A 12,331-nucleotide genomic window follows, 5' to 3' on the forward strand; every position below is an offset into this window, starting at 1 on the left:
CTGAGACTCACAGACAGAAGAAATGAACAAAGAGATACCTTAATTTGGGTGCACAAAAACCCTAAAAACTCAGAGTTTTGGTTTCACATGAAAGAGGATCTCTAGGCTGTTTTATAACTTCTTCAATGTTCAATCAATCAAGCATGTGAAGTCCATAGCTTTGTTACTCACTTCTACCCCCATGTGAACTTTTCAGAATCCACCAAGTTGGTGGCTTTTCTACTTTTTGCTTTAGGAAACACCAGATTTATTCAGACTTTCAGAACTACCAAACATGTATTGTCTCCACTACAGTCTGCAGTTAATTATGCATATATGGTCCCTCCTTACACATGTTGGATGTATCATTGCTACTCATTCACCCTCTCCTCTCTTATTATTATTCTCCTATAACTTCAAGCTTAGTGTTAAACTATATTTAACCTTGTATCCGATGTCCTTCATTCGATTTCCTTTCAAATAGTTTATATATAGACAAAGATTATTATTCTCAATATCGTGTTTCTTGAAGGACGGATGCACTTAAACAATCTCACTCATAATTAAGTTTCTACAACATTGGTCTTATTTATTGACACATTTGATATTTAGGGTTTGTCTCACCATGTAAAGTTTAGAGACTTTAGTTTTAAGTATCGGATTAGTTAATTGCTTAAGATTTAGACTTTAGGGTACCCTAAATAATCAACCATGGCAATAAAATGGATCAAAGTGAAAACAAATTGACTACTAATGACATTTTCTCGATTCGACAAGCCTTCAAAGTATAACAGACACTGTGTTTTGAGAAAAATTATATTTGTATGTGGATATGTAATGAAAATAGAAACAAAAACCTGAGTGTAAGAGTAACCGACGTAATTTGACGTAGATATTTTTTTTTTTTAACAAACAATAAATAATTTACATTAAATTGATAAAGAGTTTAAATCCGAACGACAATAAATTTAAAAGAAATTTTTTATTCAGCAATCCAATGAATCCACCACTTGCAACATAATTGGTTTTAGTTGTGCTAATGTGAACAGGAGAAGATTTTGGCAAGCAGATAATGTCGATGTGCTTTGCTTGCTATTAATGGGCTGGCAAGAAAATCAGCACGCTCCTGTGATTGAATAATTTAAGCTATGAGTTAGCGTGATCCACCACCACCCTACTTAAATATATGGTTACAGAATAATCTAAGTAAGCTGTTGCTTAGCAGGATCTTGTGCTGGTCATTTAGATAAATAAGCACATGATTTTGATACAAAGCATTTAAGGCATAGGCATGTATCTTAAATCTCACATTAACATTCACATACATCTATACTAAATCCTGGTTTGAAAATATTTTAAAATGACTGAAAGCGTTTTTAGTGAAAATATTTTTTATATCAATTCTAAGGAAAAAATGCAAGTGAATCTTAGAAAAGTACTCGAAGAACTAGTATTTCTTATAGGAAACACTTTAAGTGTTTTTAAAACTCAAAAACATTTTCTCTAAAAGCGTTTTCAGTCATTTTAAAAAACACTTCCAAACGAACCATAATTGGTCTTCAACTTGTGTGCTTCTCAATGTAAAATTCATGCATATCTACCATGGTAAATTAAATGAATTGACAAACATCAAATTTGATAAATAATAAAAATAAATGCACGAGGTTGTTTAAATAGTAAACTCTAAAATGAATTTCAGAATATTCTAAAAACGTTTTCAGTCATGCTAGGCGTAACTCAAGCTTAAAAATGTCTTAGCATCAGTCACCAGTCATTACCAACTCTTGTATACTCAAGCAATTTTCTCCCTCTAAATCTCATTATGAATCCACCCAAGATAAATAAAGTTTCCCCAAATATAGGCCACACTTGTGTAACACAAAACATAAAAGGAACAATCTTGACCAGGTCCTCAATTTCTATGGAAAATTAGGCAAAGGTTACCCATTTCCTAAACACAGGACCTCTCATCTATAATTAGGCTCTAAATCCCAATTACCCATCTCTCTAATTAGAACCTCTCTCATCCCTCCCCTTCTCCCCTAAACCCCCATTAAGGCAATAAACAAAACACACCACCTCTCTCAACTAACTTAACCAACTGCCTAACCCCCCAACCCTACAACCCCATCATTTTGCCTATCTATCCAATCCAATCCCTCCCCTCCCTTTCTTTCCTCTCTCTCTCTCTCGAAAGCTCTCCACAACTTTGCAGATCTCCCTTTCAAATTTCAATCACCAAGGCCTTTGGTTTAAGCAAAGCAAAACCCAGAAACCAACACCAATCCCCCCAAAAAAATCCCATAAAATCAAAAGACAGAGCAAACCCAATTCATATTTCTTCTGTTTTTCAACTCGATTCATAAAGTTTCTATCTTTTATCAGTTCTTCATCTGGGTTTCTGCTAGCTAAAATCCAACTTCTGATCCCAACCCTCAAATGTGGCGGTCGTGGAGCAAATCAACGGTTCAGATTCACGACACGCAATCCCCATCCTCCCCCTTCTCCTTCTCCTCCTTCAAAGACATCCAAAACCTCTGCGCGGACGAAACCAACGACCACTCTCTACAACCGACAACCGCCGCCGCCACCAAAAAAGCCTCCGCTATTTTCCACCGCGTCCGGGTCGCCAACTCCCTCCTCCGCGCCTGGTCAACTCGCCCATCCACCCAGCCCCAGCCCAAACCCCAACCAGACGATGGAATCTCCACAAAACAATCTGAGCCGTCCATCAGCTCCATCCCGGGGGCGGAGAAGCGCATTGTCGTTTACTTCACGAGCCTACGTATCGTGCGGCCTACGTTCGAGGACTGTAAGACCGTCCGATCGATTCTCCGAGGGTTTCGCGTATCATTGGACGAACGAGATCTAGCGATGGACCACCGGTTCTTAACCGAGCTGCAGCAGATTCTCGGTCAACAAACTAAGTTGACATTACCGAGGGTTTTCATTGGGGGGAGGTACGTAGGTGGGGCCGACGAGGTGAGAAATTTGCACGAGGCCGGCGAGCTCAAGAAGTTCGTGGAAGGCTTGCCCGCACAGGAACCGGGGGTATGCGACACGTGCGGCGGGTACAGATTTATTCTGTGCGACGTGTGTAGCGGCAGTCACAAGTTGTACTCTGAGAAGAACGGCTTCAAGAGTTGTACGTCGTGCAACGAAAACGGTCTCATCAGGTGCCCTTCTTGTTCGTGTGCGCCACTCTAATTTAGTAATTTTACATCTAAATTAGAAATAACAAAAATTGGAAAGAAAATGTGAAAAAAAAAGAGAAGGGCAAAAAAACCCACTTCGAATTTTATTTTCTTTTTATTTTTAATTTTTTGGGTGAGAGGAGTTTTTGTAGTTTTTTTATTAAAAAATGTTGTTGGGCATGTAAGAATGTGTAGGCCCGGCGCATGTGGGGGTGTCACCCTAATTATGGATTATGAAGGTTAATGTCAGCTAACTTTGATTATGATAAGTACATTTTTTTTCTTCCTGGATTTTATTATTTACTCTCTTTTTATTTTTTGAGAAATTTTGAGGTGCATGTGTTATGAACTTTTGGCGCGCAAAATTATCTTCGGTGGCCAAAAAATTGTTGTTGTTTTTGAATGTGGAATTATTATTTGCCTAAAAGGGATGATCTTTTAGGGTTTGCATGCACAAGTTCGATATGTTTACCCCAAACCATAAATAACAAATCAACATCCTATCAAAACCATAAAGACTTTAGACGACTTTAGACAGATAAGTGAGTCCGATGTTATATTTTTCATTTTTGTGTATATGTACGCAATGGGGGATGCACAAACATGTGAAGATCTTTCGAGAACTCTTCAAATGTTGGTATGAGTTTTTTGTGCCCATCAAGTGTTTGGTGTAATGCATGCTAGTCATATCTCGATAGCATTCGGCAGGTTGTTTCAAGAGTACTCAACAAATTCTCTTGCTAACACCCATCATATTGCTTCGGCATATGTTAATATCTATTGACATATATGCAACACATTTTGGATGGCAACAAGGTTCTAAAAAAATGTTAGGCGCTAGCTAGTCGGGCAAATGGTAAGGACCTAGCGCCTAGGCGGTTAGGCGGGGTCTAGGCGGGCATTTAGATGGATTTATGTAAATTTATTATATATCTTGAAAATAAGTGCCTATTTACATTTTGAAAAAAAAAAAAAAAACTATACTTGTATGGATAATAAAATAATAATAAAATGCAAAAATAGAAGTATAAGAATACACCAAGTACATCCATCCAACAAGTTCAATATTTAAAAAACAGCAAACATATAATCATAACGATGAGTATTCTTGGATGATAGACTAAATTTTTCTTGTTCATGATCCTTGCATTGGATTGGACATAGACTATATTATTTAACCTTGTTGTATCTAATTTATTTCTTTTCTTTGTATGTATCCCCTCAAAAGTGCTCCAATTCATTTCACAATTGGATGAACTTGTAGTAAATCCATCCTTTGGAAATTAGATACACCATTTCCATAAGCATACCCAAGGTTCTAAAAAACGCTAGGACCTAATCGGATGGCGGCCTGATGCCTAGCGGCTAGGCGCCTAGGCAGAGTCTAGGCGGGTGCCTAGGCGGCCTAAGCGGATTTCAGTAATTTTATTATACATCATATAAATTAATTCAATTTACTACATACTATGTGAATAAACATTGAATAAGATATTACTTTTTAAAAAGAAAAAAGAAAAATATATGTGTAAGAAAATATGTAAAATTTTAGACCTTTTGTATCATTTTCTATGCCTATAAATTTTTTTGGGCCTTTTTCATTAATATAATGGAAGATTGGGCCTTGTATTCCTTGTTTAACCTTTGAATATAATAGGCGCAATGAACCATAACCAACAACCCAAAGTCATCTGATCATTTATTATCCTATATTTCCTATTAGAATAAAAGAATACACCAAATGCTTGTACAGCCTCTCGATTCCCAATCACCGATTCACCTTTTTCATAATCAAACCCTACGTTGCTCACTGCAAAAACCATGGCCGTAGTCAGCCATATCACCACATCTGCAATTGCAGGTCCATACTCTCTCTCACGTCTTGTCAACCATCGTCATACCGAGAGGGAGACAGCGAGACTCGGGGAGAGAAGACAACGAGGCGCAGAGCACCCAGATTGGCCAGCGTCCGCCTGCTTCTGGGTAGACCAATCGTATTTTCCCAGGCAACCCAGACTGTCCAGCTTCCTTCTAGCCTGCCCAGCGTCCGCCTTACGCCACCTAATAGCTTTCCCAATTTAGTAAACGATTTTGGGTTAATCAGGGGGGAGCACCGCCGTCTAACGCCTAGGCGGCCGCCTAGAGCGTTTTTTAGAACACTGAGCATACCACCATGAAACTAAAAAACAAAAAAAGTAGACAATTAATTATAAATAAATAAAAACCAAACCGCGTGTTGGACGAAGTACCTCAATGACTAAAACTTCGCTGCGTGATTCAAGCATGTGATCGGTGGAATGACTATGACCCTAAACCAAAGCCAACATCCTCCTTCCTATGTCCATATCTTGTCTTGTGCGTGAAGGGACATTTAGATTTTAGATCTGGAGAAGATTGAATGTAATTAGAGCTCCGACAATCTTTGAATCTGACGACATTTGGTTTGAGAATTAGATGCTTCTAGGCTTCTACCGAATGTGATATAAGACTATGAACCTTCACTGAAAGGCATGAATGAAATGAATGAATTTTAATTTCTTTGCTTTTATTTCCTTTTTCTGCACTTTCTTCTTTTTACATATTAAGGTTATATTACAACAGTTCCAAACTTCAGGCATAGCATGCGCAGTTTTCTCATGCCAACTACCCTAGATTTTGGCTCAAGAAGAAGGCTCAAAATGAGGGCTAAATCTATCTTCTGATGAAGACACCATCGTAGTGGCACCACCGTTCCATAGTGGCCTATAGTATCTGCTTATTACCGACTTATTGCTCGCCACATAGTGCCTATCACCATATTAAATGATTTTTTTTATCTCACTTTGGATACTTGGACAAGTGATATACACTCATTGGATGGTTATGCTAATAGAATCTTGATTACAGGACCTAATTTCTCACATGAAAATGCAATTGACAATGGTTCATCCTAAGCTCATTATGATGGATTCGTTTTCAGCTGTTCAATTTTCATTCAACGAACTACGCTTCGTCCATAATTGCGCAAAGTGTTGGTCGCACTAGAAATTGCAAATTAACAATTGATGATCACACATTTGGAATTTCATTAAAATCAAAAGTCAAAGCCCAAAAATACAAAGCCCAAGGCGCATTTTGCTTGTATTAACATGAGGTTGGAATAAGTACTAGTACAAGATGTATGTTGGCGAAGTTGCACATTTGATGCTCACCCCTTATTCTCTCTCTTGAAAATTATTAGGTCAAATATCACTAGTTTAATAAAGGACTATGAGAGAATGGGTAAATCGTTTTAGGAATATACCCATCATTGTTTCTTACCTTAGAAATCTTTGAATGTACATATACGGTATACGTTGTGATTAAGGAGTTAACATAGAAAAAAAAAAGGGATATTTTGAAAGTGGTCCATAATCCTTAACATTTTTGGACTAAAACCTTAATAATATTCAAAGTTTGATCAAAGTCCCTCGACTTTATACACCTCATTATATTACAATTAATATTTTTATTTTTATAGTTTTGACATTAATTGTTTGATATTTTATGAGATTTATAATCCTATAAATTTAAAATTCCTCATTATAATACTGTGACATCCCACATCGCCTAGGGGAGTGATCCTTAAATGTATATTTACATTCCTACCTATCATGAGGCCTTTTGGGAGTTCACTGGCTTCGGGTTCCGTAGGAACTCCGAAGTTAAGCGAGAAGGAGGCCAGAGCATTCCCAGGATGAGTGACCCACTGGGAAGTTGCTCGTGAGTTCCAAAAAACAAAACAGTGAGGGAATGGTAAGCCCAAAGCGGACAATATAGTGCTACGGTGGTGGAACAGGCCCGGGATGTGGTTGACCCGGGCCAGGATGTGACAAATACTATTAGAAACGGTTACAATAAAAAAATTCAAACATTTTGATTGAATAAATGGATAAAAACTATATAAAAATAAGAAATAATAAATGGCAAAAGAATGTATCCATAGTGTTAAAAAAATTGGTACATTTCACATATAACAAAGTGGTACATTAATAAAGAAGAATGGATACATTATAAATAAATTAGGGTACATATAAAAGATTAAAAAAATTATGAGTACAAATGAATTTTTAAAAAGATAAAATTAGGTTTACATCCTTCTTTTTCTTACTTCATTGATTAAAATCCTATTCATTTTCAATTTTTTATCAAGGTCCTTGGGTATTAATAACATCATTAATTATTTGAATAATAAAATATTTTTATTTTTAAATATATTCCTTTAGTGTTAAAAATATTACAAATAGTATATTTATATTTATGGCTAAATTTTTTATCATATATTTTTATTTTTAGTTTGTACCTATTTTTAATTTGTACCAATTTTCTTTTCATTTTTAATTTGTACCCATATATTAGTTTCTTTTTGTGCCCATATTTTTTAAAGTTTTATTTGTGTTTGTACCCATGTGGTACATTAATAAAGAAGAATGCGTACATTATATGTGACATCCCACATCGCCTAAGAGAGTGATCCTTAAATGTATATTTCCATCCTGACCTAGCACGAGGCCTTTTGGAAGCTCATTGGCTTCGGGTTCCATAAGAACTCTAAAGTTAAGCGAGAAGGAAGTCAGAGCACTCCCAGGATAGGGTGACCCACTGGGAAGTTGCTCGTGAGTTCCCAAAAAATAAAACCGTGAGGGAATGGTAAGCCCAAAGCGGACAATATCGTGCTATGCCCAGGATGTGGTGGACCCAAGTCGGGATGTGACAAATGGTATCAAAGCCAATCTCTGGTCGGAAGTGTGCCGACGAGGACGTCGGGCCCCTAAGGAGGGTGGATTGTGACATCCCACATCGCCCAGGAGAGTGATCCTTAAATGTATATTCTCATCCCTACCTAGCACGAGGCCTTTTGGGAGCTCACTGGCTTCGGGTTCCGTAGGAACTCTGAAGTTAAGCGAGAAGGAGGCCAGAGCACTCTCAGGATGGGTGACCTACTAGGAAGTTGCTAGTGAGTTCCCAAAAATAAAACTGTGAGGGAATGGTAAGCCCAAAGCAGACAATATCGTGCTATGGTGGTAGAGCAGGCCCGGGATGTGGTGGACCCGAGCCGGGATATGACATTATAAATAAATTAGGGTACAAATAAAAGATTAAAAAATTATGAGTACAAATGAATTTTTTAAAAATATAGGCGCTTAAAGAAATTAATACATGGGTACAAAATAAAACTAAAAAGAAAATACTATAAATTTAAAAAAAAATGTTGCAAATTAAAAGTGGGTACAAACTAAAAATATAAATATATGATACAAAGTTTAGGCATAAAACATAAATATACCATATGTAATTTTTCTATCATTGATTAAATATACAATGTCACATGACGGTATACACATGGATACAAATACAAATAAAACTTTAAAAAATATGGGCACAAAAAGAAACTAATATATGGGTACAAATTAAAAATGAAAAGAAAATTGGTACAAGTTAAAAATAGGTACAAACTAAAAATAAAAATATATGATAGAAAATTTAGCCATAAATATAAATATACTAATTGTAACATTTTTAACACTAAAGAAATATATTTAAAAATAAAAATATTTTATTATTCAAATAATTAATGATGTTATTAATATCCAAGGACCATGATCAAAAATTGAAAATGAATAGGATTTTAATTAATGGAGTAGCAAAAAGAATGATGTAAACCTAATTTCTCAAAAAAAAAAATGTATACAAATTGTATAATGAAGCTCCATTAATTTTGATAGCGTATGCCTAAGTTTTTGGAAAAACTGAGGTAGAAGATGAGGTATGTGGTATAGTTCAGTCCAATGCATCCCTTATGTTCAAGAATTGAACTTTGTGATCGTACGTACCAAAGCTCAAGCTCGGTTCTTTTCTCCTCGTTTCGAGCTAGCCGAAAACAAAATTGAAGATAATGAGAACGAACCTTATCAGTTTACAAATATGACCATGAGTTTGAGTAGGCTGACCAATGCATATGTGATATGGTTGCCATTTTGAACAAGCAAACGTAAGCTTCGGGAAACAGGCATAAATTTAGGTCCACCTCACATCACATGTATGTGATATAGTACCTTATACCACTTCAATCATGGGGGCAAAGGTCTTACTTTTGAGAAGGAGGAGCTGCCATTGACATCAAAGTGGAGCTGTAGACGCCGGATGATGTGCAATTCCCATGTTAAAATAGCATTATTCTTCTCTTTTCTTTTCTTTTTTATAAATGATTTTAAAGTATTATAAGTGTTTTGGTGTTGGTTCTTTAAGTAAAGACCGTGTTTAAAGAGGTAATGATCAGTTTCGTGACACTCAGTCTTTACTTTATTCCACAAGAGTTCTCGGTGTTAAGTTTGTATAAAAAAGATTAGACTTCCATATAATTCATCGTCTTAGATGATAGTGTCGCAAACCAAGTGCCAACAATTCCACTACGTATTCTTGTAAGTCTGTATCAAAAGGATAGACTCCTAGATAATCCATCGTCTAATTAGAATAATACTTTGCTATTCAAAGTCTGAGTAGGAGTTTCTACTCAAAATTGTTTGTTGTCGTGTTTATAATTAGAACTGTTCATATTATAAATCACTCTATAAATATTGCCTTTGTAAAAAAATCAATTAAAACGAAGGTCCTTTAGTCCACGAAATGTATAAAAACAGATAAACAAAATTAATTGGTAAAAGTATTACGAACCATTTATGTATTTGCTACAACAGTTGACTAAACGACCTTAGTTTTAATTTCTTTCTTGCAGAGATGATCTGTAAGTGATTTATAATATGAATGGTTCTAATCATAATCACAAAACGTTGTGATTCAAACATGAAGAGTTTTGAAAAGGAGTTCCTACTCATCCTTGAGTAGCCAAGGGTTATTGGTCTTCCAACTCCCTTGCATGATTGCATCCAAGTTTATTGATTAAACGATTTCAAATTAAGTTGATTTTTAAAGAGTAATTTAAATTAAGATGGTACTGAATACTGATATATTGTCCAGACCACACCAACTGGCTTCTCCAAAGCTCATCTAAGAGGCTTAAAAGTCCTGCATTTTGATCCAACGTCATTGGAAATATAGGTCCTCCAACATTGTCCAATAACACAGGTGGTTGTGTTGTCTATTTTTAAAGGAAGGAGACCAGAAAAGCCCCACATATGGTGATGGGTCTAATTCAACTAAGTACTCAATCATGCACAAACCCTAGAAAAATTTAGCAGCAAGTTAATGTGGTCCGGCTATAGGGTCGAAAACCCTAAAGCCTCTATCAGTACAACAACATTTTATATTTTATGTGTACATATATTGCATTAATTTCCCTTTCTTTTCTGTGAGTTTGTTATACGAAATAAAAATTAGTTCAAGAGGAAAAAGACCCTAGGAAACCCTAATCTAAGTTGATCAAATAAGAGGGCAGGCCTTTGGTAGCACTTTTTCGTACGTGTTATGGATAGTCCTCCAAATGGCTTGTGCACTATAAACCCAACCTGAAACTTTCAACTCTCTTATTAATATGCATAAAGTACGTCAAATTAATTATATTTGCATATTTCGAATATGAAGAATGCTACAATTAGTCACTCACAAGAGAGAACGCAAACTTCAAACTGCCGCGATCATCTTTTCCGGCGCAGCTACACACTCAAAAGAGAGTATGACCTAACGGACCCCATTAAGGTCGTTGTAACTTGCAGAAGATGTTGCTGGGTGAAGAAGAATAATCCGCTAAAACTTTGGATACTTGAAAACCACTACAGATCAGCCACTCAGTTTTTTAGAAAGATTATATTTCACTATCTTCTTTCCCCTACCTGTAAAAAAATCTGTTAATTACTGACCAAACACCACTGTATCTGCTTGAGCTGTACAGTTTAACTCTTTTTATAATTAGGGCACTAATTATCTGATATTAGCAACGATATATAGTTCTATTTTTTATATTATTTTTTTTCATGTTCAATCAAACTAATATATATATAGATAATGTAGATCTACATGAAGCATATCCAAGTAGGAATCAAGACAATAATTTTCTTTTTTAAATATTATTTAGTATTATTATTGTTGTTGTGATTAGGGGTGGGTTCGGTACGGTTACCGTACCAAAACCCTCGTACCAATTACCGTACCAAACTTTCGGTTTGGTAAAATCTATTACCATTACCATACCAAACTTTCGGTATACCGAAGTTCGGTATTGCCAAATGTTCGGTTGGCATTGTATGGCAATGGTAATTGCCACTTTGTTTTGGGACAAAATTTGTTTTTGCTTTTTTAACCCAATTCAAGGGCAAAACTTTTTTAGTGTACCTTTATCTCATACATTGTAGCCTAAATTCATCTATTATTCATCATTTACAATTCACACACACAATAATTCAAATGATGCATCAAGATTCATGATGAAAATTAAGCTTACAATCCAAATAGAAGTTACAAACCAAAACAAATAGAAGTTTCCCCCATGCTAAAGATCTTCTCTATCCTCCATTGGTTCAAACACACTTCTAGAACTTTCCCAATGTCTTCTCCCTTATGACCCGTGATCTTTATGAAGTTTATGATCCGTTTGTGCAACTTTCATTCACTATCCATGAAGTGAGCGGTAACTACCATGTAGTTAATGTTTTGTACCGATGTCCAAGTATCGGTTGTGATACTTACATTTTGATTATGCATTGCTTCAAATAACTTAGACTTCTCCAACACATATAAATCCCACACATTGGCCGCAATCTTCTTCCTATTTGGAATCTTGAACCGAGGTTGAGCCTCTTTCATCATATCAAATTATTAGAATATTATAAATATGTGTTATATAATTATATATATATTATATAATTTATAAATTATATATTATATTAAATGTTCGGTACGGTAAGGTAATACCGTGGTAATGATATCCATTACCAATACCGTACCAAGAAATTTCGGTACGGTACAATACCGTACCATTACCGATTGGCACAAAAAATTTGGCACAAAATCGGTATGGCACGGTTGGTAATTCGGTTGGCACGGCAATTTGGCAAAAAAATCCACCCCTAGTTGTGATCATTGAGAGCCCACTTTTTGAAACTGGACAAATTGGTCTGAATCATTGTTCTGTGTGGAGACAAAGTAATACAACCGTTATGAGCTACTAATTGTTAAATGGTTGTCTT

At 35.8% G+C, this 12,331-nt stretch overlaps 2 protein-coding genes across 2 annotated transcripts; one reads left to right on the plus strand and one right to left on the minus strand.

Annotated features, from left to right (window-relative positions):
* The first annotated feature begins 1,875 nt into the window (after positions 1–1,875).
* On the plus strand, positions 1,876–3,456 carry LOC126588162 (uncharacterized protein At5g39865). The gene has a single exon (XM_050253224.1). It carries the CDS (start codon positions 2,419–2,421, stop codon positions 3,184–3,186), a length of 768 nt encoding a protein of 255 aa, XP_050109181.1. The 5' UTR covers positions 1,876–2,418; the 3' UTR covers positions 3,187–3,456.
* A 1,252-nt stretch (positions 3,457–4,708) lies between these two features.
* Positions 4,709–5,674, minus strand: LOC126588163 (uncharacterized). The gene is made up of 2 exons (XM_050253225.1): positions 5,420–5,674; positions 4,709–5,349 (listed from the first exon to the last, which is right to left on the minus strand). Exons 1-2 carry the CDS (start codon positions 5,453–5,455, stop codon positions 5,056–5,058), a joined length of 330 nt encoding a protein of 109 aa, XP_050109182.1. The 5' UTR covers positions 5,456–5,674; the 3' UTR covers positions 4,709–5,055.
* Positions 5,675–12,331: the final 6,657 nt, after the last annotated feature.

This window comes from Malus sylvestris, chromosome 11, assembly GCF_916048215.2.
Source record: "Malus sylvestris chromosome 11, drMalSylv7.2, whole genome shotgun sequence".
Taxonomy (NCBI): Eukaryota; Viridiplantae; Streptophyta; class Magnoliopsida; order Rosales; family Rosaceae; genus Malus; species Malus sylvestris.

Bases quoted from the DNA above. Each gene is read 5' to 3' on its own strand.
- LOC126588162 (XM_050253224.1), top strand. From the start codon at position 2,419: ATGTGGCGGTCGTGGAGCAAATCAACGGTTCAGATTCACGACACGCAA.
- LOC126588163 (XM_050253225.1), bottom strand. From the start codon at position 5,455: ATGCTTGAATCACGCAGCGAAGTTTTAGTCATTGAG. The intron at 5,350-5,419 runs GTACTTCGTCCA...TTTGTTTTTTAG, and splicing joins GCGAAGTTTTAGTCATTGAG to TTTCATGGTGGTATGCTCAG.